Raw genomic sequence first — 16,475 nt, 5'->3', positions numbered from 1 at the left:
GGAGGAGGAAGGCGGGCAGGCGGGCGGAAGGGGAGGGCAGAGCGGGAGCGGAGGAGGGGGAGGGCCCAGCAGCCGCAGCAGCAGCCGCCGGAGCCGCCGCCGCCGCCTTCCGAACACAAACAAGCGCCCCCGGGAGCCTTTGGCGCGCCTGCCCGGACTGTTGCTCGGCGGCCCCGAGAGAGCGAAGGCAGCGGCGGCGGCGGCGGCGGCGAGGCGCGCTCCTGCCCGCTCGCTCGTGCAGGAGGAGGAGGAGGAGGAGGAGCGGCGGCGGCGCCAGGCAGCCATTCAGCCAGGCCCGGGCGCCTCTGCCGCCCGCGCCATGTCCCGCTCCAACCGGCAGCGCGAGTACAAGTGCGGCGACCTGGTCTTCGCCAAGATGAAGGGCTACCCGCACTGGCCCGCCCGGGTAAGAGCAGGAGCAGGAGCAGGAGGAGGAGGGGGCGCGCGGTGCGGCGTTGGGGGCGGGGGTCTCCGCCCGGCTGGCCCGCGAGGCGCGCGCGCTGGGAGGGCGGCTGCGAAGCGGAGGCGCAGGTGCCGCCTCGCCCCCCTGGCGCCGGTGCTGCGCCCAGCGCGCGCTTGGAGCCTCCGCGGAGGCGGGCCCGGGGCGCCGCAGCGGCGGCTCTGGCTCTGGGCCTTCGCGGGCCTCCGCGGGCGAGGCTGCAGGAAGCGCCGGGGCGAAGGCCGAGCCCGATTGCGCCCGGGGCCCGCTGCGCTCAAGACTGGCCGGCCCCTCCCGCGGCCCCGCGGGCCTTGCGGCCCGAGCGAGGCCGGCCTGTCGCGGGGAGGCCTCTTGCCTTGCCCCCGCCTCTCGGCGGGCCGCCCAGCCCCTGCTCGCGTTGCATTCGGCCCGGGGCGCAGGATGAGGCGGGCCCGGCGGCGGCGCGTTGCCTTGTGATTGTGTCGGTGTCTCTGGCGGGATCCGCTTGGATCGCTCGTGGCGGCGGCGGCGAAGTGGCCGCTTAGAACCGGGGTGCGCAGGCGGCCCTCTTGCAGCGCGCGGGGCCGAACCCAGACCCGAGCTGGGCCCGATCCCGAAAAAGGGTGCAACCCAATAGGTGCCTTTCGCACTGGAGAAGTGCGGGCTGCATGTGCGCCATTTCTTTTCTGATCAATGGCAATTTACAGTGCAGTCCTTTCCATGTTTACTCAGAAGTAAGTCCCATTTCGCTCGGTGGGACTTCTCCCTTGCTGTGTGGGTAGGGGACTGCAGCTTTAGGGCGCCATCCTATGCATGTTTACACAGGGAGGGGGGAAGCCTTACAACACCCAGCCAGCCATTGAGGTTGGGGGATGTTGGGAATTCCGTGCAACCATGCATAGGATTGCACCTTGAATGAATGCACTCCTGATCTGCTCGCAAGTGTTGGTGGGCATTGTGGCGCTGCCTGCATGTTAAGCTCAACACGTGCAGGTGTTTTGTAAGATGCGTCCCAAGAAGAACCCTTGAACACATGAGAAAGGAAGCTGGTGATGACGAGCATCTGTTTATTATGGTTTGTGAACCTCGCAGCGGCTCAGTCAGTGCCCTGCGTTCTTTGTAGGGCAAGAGACATCAACATCGCCCACTCCAGATCTTTGGAGAACTTAAGTGTGTGTGTGGGGGGGTGTTATGTGCCATTAAAATAATGTTGCTTGTAATCATAATAACTTAGTTACCATATTACTGAAGAATTGGTGGATTGGATCCACAAAACAGGCTACAGCCCTGCAGGACCTTACTGTGCAGACTTAGAAGTCTTAACGTATAAGTGTTTAGGGTGGTCCAGGGTGAGCGGACAAGTGAAAAGAGTCCAGTTCTGGGGTGGTGGTGGGGTGGAAATTGAGGGGCAAAGGGGCGGCTCCTGAAGAGCTCTGGGTGCTTCCTCCCACCCCATTAGCTAAAGGCATCTGAGTGGTTGTGCCCACATCCCATTGAAGATGGCCCTGAGGCCCTCTTCCAAACTCCCTCCTATAAGGAGCAGAGCCTTCTCTGTTGTGGCCCCGGTGCTCTGGAACTCTACCAAGAGAAGTCCCTACAGCTTCCTCCCTGCAAACTTTCCAAAAACTCATTTCTAGTTTGCACCAGCCTTCCCCATGTATTGGACTACATCTCCCATCATTCCCCGCCAGCAGGGTAAAAGGGTTGCTTGTCTGGAAGAAAGCTCCATTGAACACAGTGGGCGGCTCTTACTTCTGAGTAAACCTGCATAAGGACTGGGCTGCAAGTGTGATTGCCTAGTGAAAGAAGACGTCTGGCTCTATGAATTTCAGTTGCTTTGAGGAGTGAAATCTCCGAACTTTTGTACAAAAGTCAGTTCAGTTTATTGGTCAATCAAAAGGATTTTATCCACTTAACGAAAACCGTAAATAAATAAACAGCATAACACAAAATAAAGCATAGGACAGCCACAAAAATAAAAACCAATAGTTGTAAAGGGAGGGGGGAGGGGGTTTCCTGTGTTTTTAGAGCAGCCTTCCCCAACTTTGTGCCCTCCAGATCTGTTGGATTGCAACTATCTGTATTGTATTAAAAACATAAAAGCTTTAAGGGGATCTGCTGCCTGATTTAATTGGGGGCATCTTTTTAATTGATTTAAGCAAAGCTTTCCAGCCCTAAGAATGTTGTAACACACATAGGAAGGTAATAGGAGGGGCAGGTGACGTGCGGTGTGGGGGAGAGCGTGAGATGTATCTGCCTGAGGGTAGTGTGCTTGGGGTACTTAGGAGCTGGTGGTGACCTGATGGCGATAGCAGAGCACTTTCTGTTCAGGGTTTTAAAAACCTGAGCGTCTCGCGGGAGGCAGCTGGCCTCCAGCGGGTGCTCTTGCAGTTTGCCCATCGTGGGGCCCCTGTAGCCACAAGAGGAGAAGGGAACTCAGCCTGTCAAGTGGAGTGTGAGTCGCTTTCCTTCCAGATGTGTAAGTGGTCACTTGCCCCTCTCTTCTCCAGGGGGAACTGGAAGAAGAGTTTGAAATTTAGAATTCCTGTTCACATGGGCACTAAGCAAGATCACTTCCTTGAAAGCGAAGTGCCCAGAGCTTTCCAAAATTAAGGGATAGGGGTGGGAGTGTGTTTTGTTCCCTGATATGGATTCTAAATGCACGTGCCATCAATGGCTACCAGCCCTGACGGCTATGTGCCACCTCCAAGATCAGAGGCAGTAAGCCTATGTGCACCAGTGGCTGAGGAATATGGGTGGGAGGGTGCTGCTGCCCCATGTCCTGCTCTGTGGGTTCCTGGTCTACAGCTTGGTTGGCCGCGGCGTGAAGAGAGTGCTGGACTAGATGGACCCTCAGTCTAATCCAGCATCAAGGCCCTCCTCATGCCATTTGGTGGACAGGAGGCTATATTAACCATTTGCACAATAATACATTTAGTGTGACCTTTGTGTCATAATGATAATGCTTGACCGTAAGAACCACACGTCTGATTTGTCCTGATATCATAAAAGACTGGCAATGGGTTTGATGGCGCATCAGAGATTCCGTCATAAGAGCCTTCGTGAGTGTTCCCCCTGTGTTTGTGATACATGTGACATAAAGAATAAATAAGCATGGTGAAAATACAGAAAAGAGACATGAATGTAGAACAGTTTCCTTCACAGGTATTTTCAACAAGGTGGTTTACCCACTTACCTGGGAGTGAACCCCATCGAAGCCAAAGAAACTTACTTTTGAGTCGATACGTATAACATTGTGTTTTTTTAAAAGAAGTTTTAGAAATCCTGATCTTATTGAAAATATATCACTTACGTTTATCCGCCTTGGACAAAGGTAGCGGGGCCAAGTGGTCCTGAGCCCCCTCTGGGGAACTTGCTCCAGTATTTCATGATCCATTGGTTTCCCCCGCAGCATTCACGCGTTACGTGAACACTGGTTCCCCTCGTGGTGTAGTCACCCCACACGGGGCTCCTGAGCAGGTGGGAGTCACCCCAGGCGCAGCCCAGCCCCTGACCAGGAGGGAGGCCGTGAGGCGCCCCGCGACGCTGGCCCCTGCCAGGCCTGTTAATGTGCAAACAGGCCTTCACGGCGCTCTTGCTCGATTCGCTGTGACAGAGGTCAGGCGGGTGTAAAGCGGTCGACAGAAAAATTGATTCATACGTTGTCACGTCCCTGTTTTAAACTGCTGAAATCCGTGCCTGTGAGAATGAAAGGGGGGGTACGGCCGGGGAGGTGAGGAGGCTCGTGTTTTATAACACACACCCTGGACCTGCCGGCTTTATGAGGAGGCTAATCTGGGCTGTGACTACACAGGGCCAAGAGCTGGCTTTCCCCTTGCGAGGGCTGGCCCTTAAAAGGATGCCTCCTGAGAAGCCTACAGAAAGGGTTTTTTCCCCCTGGCTATCTCCAAGCGGAGTTTAATGTTTCCTTGAAGTATTCTTGGGTGGGTGGGTGGGTGGGTTGGGGGGCTTGCTCAGCCCTCTCTTTCGAAAGAAGCTTCTTTTGTCTCATGGAACAAGGCCTGGGCCTGCTGCCCTCTTTTTTCCTTGCCACCTCGTGGCGCCATTTTTGTCCGTGTCCCCAAGGCCTGCTGTGTGTGTGTGTGTGTGTGTGTGTGTGTGTGTGTGTGTGTGCCCCGTCCTTATTCCCAAAAGCCTGCCTGCCTAGCTGCGGCCTGACCGTTGGTGGGGCGGGGAGGGGAGAAGTGAGAAGGGGGGAAGGAGGCCTCCCTCCAGAGAGAGAGAAAGGGAAGGAAGGGATGAAGAAAAAGGAGCCGGCCTTGCGGTTTCCCCATAGCATAAAAGGGCCTGGATCTCGGTTACATGGAGGAGGCCCCCTTATGCCGCGGGGCTGAGATTATTATGGGTGTGCGGCGTCCATCTCGGGATACCAGATGGCCCCTTTATTCCAAGGGATGTCTCTTGTTTCAGCACATCAAAGCTCCTTCAGAGCCTCTGATGCAGCCGGGGTGGGTGAGTGGGGGGCCTCCGCCCCGCAGAACCGGCCTCCCCTCCCTCCCTCCCTCACAGGGCTGCTGCCACCTGGCCTCTTCTTGGGCCGGCTTGAATGCCCAGGCCCTGCTCACGTGTAGGGCTTCCGGCATGCGCTCCTCCTTGGTGTGTGGGATTGTGGCAGCTGCCATTCCCAGCACACACACGCGCAGTAGAGCTAAACTCTACAGGGGATTGCATAGCATCACACTTATTTATGTGGTTTTTTGTTTGTTGTTATTGTTATTCTACTTTGTTATTTCCACTATTTTGTTATTATTTTCATAGTTCAGCACTAGACAGGCTCTTAGCTTGCTGTCCAAAATAAAAGGTGGCAGAATGGGAGAGGGATGAGGGTAGTGAGGAATGCATGTGACATTATTATTATTATTATTATTATTATTATTATTATTATTATTATTTATTTATTTCCATTATTCTCCAAAAGTGCCTGGGAAGGTGTGGCAGATCGGGGCCCTAGGATTTTTCATATCTCCCTCTCTGAGGGTGAAGATGGAAGTAAGCCCTTGTAAGTCTCTTCCGTAAGGATGCAGAAAGATTCCTTTGGATCTGGAGAGAGAGGAATATGAGGTGTGCTTGCAGAGACTCTGGACTGGAAGGATCAAAAGATCTCCCATTCCTGGACAGGGGTGGGGGGAATGCACACACACAGGTTGTAATGCTGCCCAAAAAGGTGGAAAGATGCCACCGTTGCCACCTTCCACCCCAGGGCAAGGGAAAAGGTGGTCCCCCTGCCTTCAGTTCTCTCTCGCCCCATAAGATTGTTCTGCCCAGAAAGGAATCAACAAAACAGTTAAAATCAAGCAGAATTCATAAAAAAGCTAAAAACAGCAGAACTGAAATGACTATAGAAACAGCAGTCCATAAAAATCCTTAAAATGGTTGAACGTTTAAAGGTAGTTGAAATTAAATCTCAGTAGGCACCTTAAAAGAAAAAGGAGGAGCCCGGTGGGTCTGCGCAGGGAGTGCTGGGGCTACCTCTTGAAAGGCCCTGCTCCATGTACCTGCCCTTTGGGCTGCGGGTGGCTCCAGGGTAGGGGGCGGGACCTCAGAGGCTGCTCCTAAAAGCTCAGCCAGGCCCTTCTGAGAGGCGGTGGCCCTGGAGGTAGCCTAGTCCTAACAGGTTTCGCAGCCTTAAGCTTGGTTACAGGTGGGGATGAGGCACAAGGGATTGAGTCTGAAGTTTATTCCAGGTTAATCAGTCCAAGGAGTGAACGTAACACCCTGTCTCTTATTTTCTTTACTAGATAATAATAAATACTGGACGTATTTAAAGAAATCTCTTAATTGGTTCACAAAATACATTATGATATATATTAAAATAAGTTAAATGCATTAACATTGCTAAAAACATTTATTTAAAACATTAAAATTGATTAAAACACCCAAATTACAAACAGACTAAAGCGTGACAGAGTTAGCACCTCTTGCTGGTCATTAACATGGATTAGAGACATACAAACCTTCGTATTTAATTTAGGGATTAAAGATAATCTATGCTCAAGGCTTCCAGATCACTTTGGGACAGTTTTTACACTTGTTAACAGAAGTGCCATGGAGTCCGTCCCTGGTCATCGTCGTCGTCCCCCCCCCCAATTTTAATGTACCAGGGTGGGGGGTGGGGGTGGGGGTGGGTGTCTATTCCACTTCCCGTGGTTGGGAGCGTGGAACTGGAAGTGCTTGTGACTGACAGGCCTCCGGTCGCCCATCGAGCTTAAATACCTGCACGCGGTCATGATGGTGACAGGATGGATTTCTCCCTTCCTTGCAGCACAGGTGTGTCCTCTTCCCTGAAAAGATGGTCCCACGTCTGCGCTATTGACCTGTGAGAACAGGCGTCTCAGGATTTACGGCCTGCACATTTCAGAGTCAAGCTGCCACAGGCTCTTCCTCGCCTGATTCCAGGCTGGCTCCCAGTTGGTCTAGCAAGCAGGGTAGCGCTCCATTCTTTGCCTGGTGGGTCCCTGCCCCTTTGCAAGTGCGAACCTCTTTAGACCCGCCCTTTGCCCAGGGGCTGCTGCCTTCTTTAGGTGTGGCGTTCAATTGTGTATATTTTTGCATGCATACGGTGTGTCGTTCCACATTTGGTCTGCCCCACTCCTGGCCTCAGCAGGGACATGTGTGTGTGGGGTATGGCCCCGTGCTCTTTGTGCAAACCTCCCTGGGCTGCCCCACGCCCCTCTCCAGCAAGAAGGTTTCTACAATAGAGGCGGCTTCCTAACCCCACCTGTTCAAAGTCCTGGTGTGTTATTAAGCGAGGAGGACTGGAATGGTGGGGAGAATCATGGGTGGCTCATTCTTTGGAGGCTAGCAAAGGAGGCGGCGGCCAGCTTCTCTGGGCTTCTCCGTGACATGGCCTGTGAAGGGTGCACAGGTGTCCTGGTTCTGTGCCCTTCTACTCTCTATCCCCCCCACCGCAAAGACGGCCATCTGGGTGCATCTAGCTGCAGTGACACACAGCCATAAAGGCTCTTGTGGCACACTGAGGCATAGGGCACATTGGGTGTCCGCAAGGCTCAGTGGACAAGGCTGCCCCTGGGCCGAGGGAACCTGCTTCTGAGCCAGTTTTTCCAGTTTGCCCAGCTTCCCCCCATAGCAGGGTCCCCCTCGGCCAAGGATCCAGATGGAGGTTTTCTGGGTGGAGCTAGCTAGCAGGTGTTAATGCAGTGCCAGGGACGGTGCCAGGCTGGGGGCGGGCAGGGGGATGCCGGTGGGGTGGGGGGAGGCCAGCGGGTCCTCTTCGCTGCCTCCCCCTCTCCGTGGCCCACTGCCGCCCTCTGTGCCCAGCCTTGCTGGGGCGGTGTGTTGAGCCCTCCTGCCAAGCGAGGGAGGGAGGGAGGAGCCGGTGGGCAGTCTTGGCTCCGGCCCTCGGCCACACGGCCCTAGACGACATGGCCGCCCGCGAGCCGGCCTGCCTCAGCCGCCTGAGCAGTTGGGAAGCACTTTCTAATGTTTAACATGCCCCTGACCCGTCCCGGTGCTCTTTGTCCCGTGCTGGGTGTGCAGAGCGAGTAGTTGTTTATCCGCAGTGGGGGTTGGGGGTTTCCCAGATAAAATCCACTTGTGCTTCCCCTGCGCCCACCCACCCACCCACCCACCCACACACACACACACACACAGCAGCTGGACGAGAGCCGCCGCTGCCCTCCCGCGTGGCTTTTTATTTGTTGACATGTCGGCCTGCGTGTCCCAAGCTCCGGCTTTAATAGCTTGTGTGGCACTGGCCGCCTGCCTCCCTTTGAGAGGAAATCCGAGTGAGCGCGGGCAAGGGAGAGGCGTCGGATCCGGTGGCGGCAGCGATGACTAAGCAAAAGCAGCCCAGCTGGTGGGCGGCCAGAGGAGCCGCGGGCAGAGCAGGGCCCGGCCGGGTGGGGGGATCACCGGATCCGGTTTCCCCCTGTGGAGGCCACCTGAATATGGGGCAAGTCCGCTGGCCTCTGCTACTTCCAGGTGGCCTCCTCCAGGTAGCTGCTGTGCCTTTGTACCTGGCTAATAGTTTCTGACAGGTCCGTTGATCCGACCTGTGAATTGGCCGAAGCCTTTCTCTTTGTAAAAAGCCATCTCGCTTCGTGGTCGTCCACACATCTTGGGGTGGTGAGCAAAGAGTGAGAACAAATGAAGAGACGCAAATAAGATTTGCAGCGCTCAGGGACGCCCGTCACTTAGACACCCCTCCCCTTCCACTTTTAGGATATTCAGGAAGTGGGGAAAGAGAGGCTGCTTCTGCCGAAGGCTCCTGGAAATTAGGTCTCACTGTCAGGGTTGGGTTTGGTCCCCGTTCTGAGTTTTATTGGTTCGTGCTTCGTGTTCTTTCATATTAAGATTTTAATGCATTTTTTACTCCGCTTTGGGGACATGAGTGACAAAGCGGTGTGGGGACGCACAGGCGCTCTGCAGGTTGATCCACGTGTTGCAGGCGCAGGCCGCGCCATCTCCCTGGGATGCATCCAGGCCGAGGGGTGCACGCGGGGCCTTTGCCCTTCGTGGCTGTGGGTTCTGGGCAGCACTTCCAGGGGTACCAGTGGCAGCAGCAGAGGCTGACGGAAGGTCCTGCTTCTGGCGCGGGGCGGGGGTGGGTGGGCTGCTAGGGCTTTGCAGACGCGGCCCCCTCCTAGCCCCCCCTGGCCTTTGTTCTTTCTTGTGTCTCGGGACTATTGCATTACCCTCACCTCTCCTCCCTCCTGGGAGAGGCAACACCTGCCTTTCTTAGAGCGTTGGGAGACCTGGGAGGATGACGTGTCCGTGACTCCGGAGCTGTTTTAAACCACACCAGCTGGCCGGGGGGCTGGGGGGGTCTTCCGTGAGGAAGGTGCAGGTCGGGGGAGGCTGTCCCTTGAGGCTGGCTCCCGTGACATCCCTGCTGAGCCCCTTCCGTAGCTGGTGGCTGCTGGCTGGACATGGATTTTGAAGCTGGGCTGTATGGCTCCCAGGATTTCTCCGGAGCCTCCTCTCGGTTTACGTGGGTGCCCTCCGTTAGCAAGTTAGGTTTCTCCTGCTTTAACTGTTGCTCTCTCTCTACACACACACACACACACCCCTCCCCCTCCTCCAGCCAGTAAGACCGTAAGGGGCGCCCTGAGGCTGGACCTGGCCAAAGGCGCTCCGTCCGGTACAGCATGCTGCTTCCCACAAGGGCCGGTCAGATGCCCCACGGCGAAGCCCACCAGCAAATGGCGTAGCAATGCCAGGGCCCTCTAGGTAAGCTGTATTAGAGGGGTGGGACCAGATCCCCCTAAAATGCCCCAGCGAGCCCAGAGCTGCCCCCACCCCACTGACTCACTTGCATATTTATGGGGAGAGTGTATTACCGGGGAGGTGGGTGGGGTACAGAGTTATAACTCTGCCAGTTTCCAGCCTCTTGGCCACCCCCAACTCCCCTCGAGGTTTGTACACAGAATTTTGTCTTTGCTTGGCGAAGAAGACCAGGTGGGGCGAGACAGGATTAGTCAGAATCCATCCAGATCAGAATGAGGATGTGCCAGTTCAGTTCACACACACTGGGTTTCTTAACACAATCCACAGAGCAGGATTGTGGTTGTCACGCCTCATTCCTGTCCAAGCCGAAAGACGGGCCGGCAGGCCGTCGTATCCTGTGCAGCTGCAAGGGGTCCCTGGGCAAAGGCCACTGCTGAGGCCGAAGGCAAGAGCGTCTCCCTGCCTTCCCTGGCCAGAGATGGGAGCAGACGTTTGGCTCCCGCCCAACTGGCAGCGCTTGGCACAGGCCCTGGGCACAGCCTCGCAATACGTTGTGGGCTGGATCGGCCCTCTTGGGGAGGGGCGCTGGCCCGGGAGCAAAGCAGAGCTGGTGCCCTTTTGCCTGGCGGACAGGCAGGCCGGGGCCTGGGGAAGCCTGCCATTGCTGCACATTCACCTGTGGCACCCCTCACCTGTGGCCTCTGATGCACAGACGAAGTCCCTGGCGCAATCCTGTCACGTCAGCAGCACCTTCTCTTTCTGCCTTTGCTGGCAAAGTGGGGGCAGCTGGGGTGGGGGAGACAGGACAGTTTCCTACTGCAAGCGTTAGCAGCCCAGGGGCCCACGCGTGCCCTTTGGAAGCCAGCCACGGAGCCTCTCTGTGAGGGGGCTGCACTAGGGCAAGGAGGGAGAGAGCCGAGTACCTTTGTTAATGATTACAAGGCGGAGGAGAAAATGCAGCTGGAATTGGGGGGTGGGGAGGTTCCCTGGCCGCTGCTGCTGCTCTCTGCTCGGGCTGTTTGCAGCCTCCATTGTTCTGCCGCTCCCGGCCGGCCGGCCTTTCGCTCCCCAGCTGCAGGATTTGCTGAGCCAAAACTGCTTCAGCAGTCTAGACAGGAGCTTACAGCGGGCCAGGAGAGAGCTGCCCACGGGGCCCAACCGCCGCTCTCATTCAGCGGCCCACCGGGGGGAGAGAGAGGGGGGAGGCAGCAATGAGCAGGGGCCGGGAGCCTTGGGGGTGGGGTGGGGGTGGGGGTGGGCTGTTTAGCTGCTTAGGATGGAGCCCTTGGCCTTGGAGAGGCTTCTGGGGGAGCCACGGACTTCCCCCTTCTGGGACCGTTCTGGCCCTGTCTGGACATCCAGGCCCTCCTGGGCCAGACCCCGTGTCCTGTTCCCAACAGAGGCCAGTCATGCCTCTGGGAAGGCCACTAGCTGGCCATGGAATAAAGGCAACCAGCCCACTTCCGCCTTGCTGCTCAGAGGAGATACTACTACTAATAATAATGATGATGATGATGATAATAATAATAACGTCCATCAAGAAACTCCTCCCCCTTCATGAATTGGTCAGACATCCTTTCTGCAGCCCTTGCCACGTGCCATGGCAGGGATTTCTATAAATTGATGCCTTTCTCTTGCCTGCCCTGGATCTGTTGCCCGTCCATTTCGTGGAGCGGCTCTGAATTCTAGCCTCGTGGATTTGCCCTGGGCCCTGGCCGTTCTGCGACGGGAGGTAGGCTGCAATGGCTACAGCCCAAGGGAGCGGTGGGTCGCAGGCGTGCAGCCCAGGGAACTCCTGTTCTCGCCTGACGTGACCTCCCAGGCCTCCCAGCTCTGTGGGGGGGAGACAGTGCCCACTGGGACGGTGGGCCAGAATCCAGAAACGGGCCCTGGAGCTCCAGTCTCCTGTGACTCAGGCACTGAACAAGTCACGGGTGGTCATCTTTCTGCGCCTGCAGAAAAGAAACTCAGTGCAGGTGTAAAATTCCAAAAGGAGATCTTACTAAAAACAGCAGTAATAAGGAATTTCTTCTGGGCCAAAATGTATTGAACCAACACTTGCTCTTTTCGTACAGATCGACGAGATGCCGGAATCCGCCGTGAAATCATCCTCCAACAGATACCAAGTCTTTTTCTTTGGGACTCATGAAACGTGAGTACATAAGAATGCAAAGAGAGCCATGAATAGGCAGACCGATTGCCTGCTCATCCAGCATCCTGTTCCCCCCGGTGGCCAGCCAAAAGCCCCCAATGGGATGCCCAGGAGCAGGACAGGAGAGCAATAGCACCTTCCCGCCCATGTTCCCCAGCAACTGGTGTACATAGGTTGTCTCTGATCGTGGAGGTAGCGTATATCCGTCTGGACTGGGGGCCATGGCTAGCCTTCCCTTCCATGAGTTTGCCCACTCCAGATTGGTGCTCCTCACTCTGCCAATTCCATAGTTTGACTCTGCGCTGTGTGAAGAAGTCCTTCCTTTTACCTGTCCTGAATCTCCCACCGTTCAGCTTCATGGGATGTCACCCCACTGGGTCCTCCCTGCATAGTTTTATACACTGCCACCATGCCTCCGCTTGCAACCTTTCCTCACAAGGGCAGCTGCTCCGGCCCCTGGAAGATTTTGGTTGTCCTTTCCCAGCTCTTCCACACCATTTTGAGCCGCATGGAGAGTTCCCAGTGTGGTCGTACCATAGATTTGTACAAGGGCAGTGTGACGCTGGCATTTTATTCTCAGTTCCTTCCCCAGCGATCCCCAACATGGAATCCGCCTTTTTCACAGCAGCCACACAAGCGGGACCGGCCTTGTCCTTGAGCCGCCCTCCACCACAGCCCCAAGGGCCCTCTCCGGGTCCGGCACCGGCAGCAGCAGCAGATACGTGGAGTTGGCAAACGGCGCCTGCCATTTTGACGCCCACATTCCCACACTTCACAGCTCTTTTATTTTAACCACTCCAAAATAATTTGGTGCCGTCCGCAAACGGGACCTCCTCACCGCTCACCCCCTACCTCCAGATCATTTATGAGTGAGTGGAACGGAGTTGCAAACCTCTCCACACAGTCCGGCTTCTCCCGCGCATTCTGGGCTTGGGGTCCAATAGCTGGAGGCAAAGCGCACGTTGTCTGCCCTGGTGGTTGAGCATGTAAAAGCCAAGCTCCCCTCTCTCAAAATGCCCGCGTGGACGTCAGCCGCACCCCACCCCCCCGGCCTCACCCCTTGCTGGTGGGGCTTTTGAAGGGGAGCGCTGCAAAACGGCAGTGTTACGGCAGACCCTGGCCCTGCTCTGCTTGGTGACCCCCCCTTCCTTTCCCCCCTTCTGTGCTCAGGGCATTCCTGGGCCCCAAAGACCTCTTTCCGTACGAAGAGTGCAAGGCGAAATTCGGCAAGGCCAACAAGCGGAAAGGCTTCAGCGAAGGCCTCTGGGAGATCGAGAACAACCCGACTGTCAAGGCCTCGGGATACCAGGTGCGCCTGCCTGCCGGCCTGCCATGAGCCTGAGCGTCCGTCATGTCAGCTGCATGGAACAGGCTGACCCACTGTGATCTCGTCCTGCCCCACCCCACCCCACCCCCGTGCAAGAGGAGGAGAAGGCTGCGTCCCTTTTACGGGGGCGGGGGGGAATGGGGCCAGAGTGCGAGACACAACGCATCTCGGCTGACGTTTGAAGCCGGGGTCCTACTGGGGTCCTTGCCCACTCTCCTGTGGTTTCTGTATTGTTAAAAAAAAAAGCCTCTCCCCATTCCATGTGGACCGTGTGTAGAGCAGCCTTCTCTAAGATGCTGCCCTACAGAACCCATTATCCCCCAGTTGCTGTTGGGAGTTGTAGTCCAAAGCATCTAGAGGGCGTTCCCATTGGAGAAGCCTAATAGGGAGGCTTGACTGAGTGTGGGCCCCATGGAAAGAAGCAAAGCCCTCTTCCGAGTCCGCTGCCGGTGGGGGAACCGAGCTTGGGCCTGCCTTTGCTCCCTGCGTGCCCCCCCGCTCCCCCCCCCCGCCTGCCCGCTGCGCTGTCCGCTCCTCCTCACACGCCTGCCCCTCCTCCCCGCAGCCCACCCAGAAGAAGGGCTCCACGGAGGATGCGAAAGCCCAGCGGGAGCCGGAAGGCGAGAAGAAAGGCAGCCCTGAGGGGAGCAGCGATGACGAAGGCAACCTGGTGATTGACGAGCAGTCCAAGGAGAAGAACGAGAAGGCCGGGAACAAGAGGAAAGCGGAGGGCGGCCTGGAGGTAGGGGAGCCCGGCCCGGCCCCACCCACGCCCACTTGTCCCCACAGCCCTTGGGATGGACGGGGTTTTAGAAACCGGGCTGCCACTGCTTTTATTTATTTATCATAGCACTTCTATCCCGCCCTTTAGCCACAGAAGGCTCTCAAGGCGGCTTACAAAAATAATTCTTAGGACAGTCCCTGCCCCACAGGCTTATAATTGAGAGAACATCACACAAAAGGAAAGGGGATTGGGAGGGAGGAGGAGAAAAGCAGCAAATCCAGGCACTAGATTCTTAGTTGCAAAGTTCAGAAGGTGCAGGGCACAGTGGGTGGGACTCCCCCTCCTTGACCCCTCTAACAGCCCTCGTACAGATCCAGGCACGATGGGGGGCTGCCTGGCTGCTCCTTCCTTTCCCTTCTGCTTTTAGGTGGGTCAGATTTTCAGCTTCAGACTGAAGCCCAAATTTTGCCTTGCATGTTTAAACTTTAGAGTCTTGGGGGAAAACCCTTCTGCAACAACACACAGGAGAGCGCTCCTGTTTTGCTGCGTTTCCAGGCGCAAACGTTCAGCCGAAAGACCGGGCTTCGGAGCCTTTAGAAACTGGAAGTGCCAAAGTCTAGATGTTGAATATTTGGCTCATCCCCAGCTGACACAGTGTCCTCCACCCTCAGTGCTGCACGGAAGGCTTGTGGGGACTGCAGGAATCCTGCCTGCCTCCCCCCCCCCCCAGGAAATGACTTGGCGTGAAAAGGCGTTTGTCTCTTGCAGGCTGCCTTCGCCGTCTCCTTGGCATCGGCCCCGTTTCTGTCACCGTTCCCATGTTCCCCAGGCTACAGGCCTGCGTGCACCTGTGAAGCCTCCTGACCTGGCATCTCTCTCCTTGCAGGACTCTTCCCCCAAACGCATCAAGGAAGCGGAAGACCAGGAAGATGCCGGGGAGAAGCCGGGATGTGAAGATGCCCCCAAGGAGGCGGCAGAGAAGCAGAAGACCAGCCTCCCGGAGGCAGGGGCCAAGGCCAAGAACAGCAGCAGCACCACCAATCCCTCCGCCATGCCAGGAGCCGAGGACAAAGGGAAGGAGAAAGCCCCTACTGAGGAAGAGGAGGAGGAGGAGGAAGAAGAAGAGGAGGAGGAGGAAGAAGAGGAGGAGGAGGAGGAGGAGGAAAGCAGAGATCACAAGGAGAGGTAGGCACAGGCACAACGGAGCAACCAGAATCACTTGGGGGAGGCGATGCTCAGTGGAAGGAGGGGATGTGCCTCCTGCCTCCCCACTGCTCTCAGGATGCTACTCGAGGGCCGGGAGGTTCTGGAGCGGCCACAGAAGGGCAGAGTGCTTCACAGCGTGCTGCATTATGGGCTTGGCTGCCGCAAGATGGCGCGATGATGGCTTTGCATGGGGGGATGAGACCCTTTGGAGGGGGCGGGGAGAAATGCCTCCGGGGTCCTCGGACAGCCTAGCTGGACGGCACGTCTTCGTCAGAGGCCCTCTGCCTCGGCAGTGCCACTCGTCGGAGAACAGGCAGCGGGGCAGAGCTGTGGGGTTGCCCATCTCGGCCCCGCCTAGAGAGCTGGGTCCACAATCAGCTCTCCTGCCAGGGAGCTCAGTCCTGTTTGAAGAATGCTCCCGTCCTACCCCGAACTCCCTGGGGGGCGGCTGTTTGCACTCTGGGCCGGCCGGCCTGGGCCCTCCTCTCTGACACTGACAGCTGCCTTTCCCCCCTGTTTGCTCTCTCAGCCTGTAGCCGGCCGGCCCATTCTGCTCTTCCGGCCCGATCCCGACCTGCTGGTTTCCCTGGGTGCTAAGAACCGGATTTCGTCGTCCTTGGCTTGCCGCCTCCTCCGCCGCCTGCGGGGAACGGGGTCAAGATCCACCTTTCTACAGAAGCAAAAGGAAATTGTCCTGCCCGGCCAACCTGCATCTCTCCTGGCCAGCCGTTTTGCTGGCCCTGCGCTTTGAGTTAGTCATTTCTAGGGGGTTGGGAGCGCGCTGATCAGCCACTTTGAAATAAAAGCAGTGGAATGCCTTTTTAAAAAAAACAACACCCGGTTTCCGTTCTCTTCCTGCCGTGGTCCGTTCTTGTTTTGAACTCCTGCCCCCTCGAATGCGCTCCACAACGGGTCTCTTATGCGCATGTGAAGATGAGTGGTGCCCCGTTCAGAGAGCTGCTCAGAAGGAGCCCTGCTCACTGCCCAACACTTCTGACACACGGCTGAGGCTGCATCTGTGTGACAATTGGGTTTCAAACTGGCCATACAGCCAGGGGTCCCTTCCCCCCCCCACACGAGCCCCCCAAAAGAGAAGAACCTGGACATGGTGGCTTGTGATCCTCTCTGTGGTTCCCTCTGAAATTCCCAGGATTACTGAGGCAGGGTGTGTGTGCATGTGTGAGAGAGGGCATGTGTGAACTCCGTGTACAAATGTGTGCCTTAAACACAGATTCATAGGATAGCAGAGTTGGAAGGGGCCTACAAGGCCATCAAGTCCAATGCACCAAGCTCAATGCAGGAATCCACCCTAAAGCATCCCTGACAGATGCTTGTCCAGCTGCCTCCTGAAGGCCTCTAGTGTGGGAGAGCCCACCACCTCCCTAGGTCACTGGTTCCATTGTTGTACTGCTCTAACAGTCAGGAAGTTTTTCCAGGGTTC

The 16,475-nt window shown here is 56.6% G+C and overlaps 1 protein-coding gene across 1 annotated transcript; it reads left to right on the top strand.

Moving 5' to 3' along the window:
• The first annotated feature begins 126 nt into the window (after nt 1-126).
• Nucleotides 127-15,868, top strand: HDGF (heparin binding growth factor). The gene is made up of 6 exons (XM_063145944.1): nt 127-406; nt 11,701-11,777; nt 12,948-13,086; nt 13,670-13,846; nt 14,715-15,013; nt 15,564-15,868. Exons 1-6 carry the CDS (start codon nt 320-322, stop codon nt 15,568-15,570), a joined length of 786 nt encoding a protein of 261 aa, XP_063002014.1. The 5' UTR covers nt 127-319; the 3' UTR covers nt 15,571-15,868.
• The last annotated feature ends 607 nt before the right edge of the window (nt 15,869-16,475 follow it).

Source organism: Elgaria multicarinata, chromosome 21 (assembly GCF_023053635.1).
Source record: "Elgaria multicarinata webbii isolate HBS135686 ecotype San Diego chromosome 21, rElgMul1.1.pri, whole genome shotgun sequence".
Classification (NCBI taxonomy): domain Eukaryota; kingdom Metazoa; phylum Chordata; class Lepidosauria; order Squamata; family Anguidae; genus Elgaria; species Elgaria multicarinata.
This window is presented reverse-complemented; position numbering and strand designations above follow the sequence as displayed.

Excerpts from the sequence above, each read along its gene's own strand:
- HDGF (XM_063145944.1), top strand. The coding sequence starts at position 320 with ATGTCCCGCTCCAACCGGCAGCGCGAGTACAAGTGCGGCGACCTGGTC. Across the intron at positions 13,087-13,669 it reads TCAAGGCCTCGGGATACCAG|CCCACCCAGAAGAAGGGCTC; the intron begins GTGCGCCTGCCT and ends TCCTCCCCGCAG. Across the intron at positions 13,847-14,714 it reads AAGCGGAGGGCGGCCTGGAG|GACTCTTCCCCCAAACGCAT; the intron begins GTAGGGGAGCCC and ends CTCTCCTTGCAG.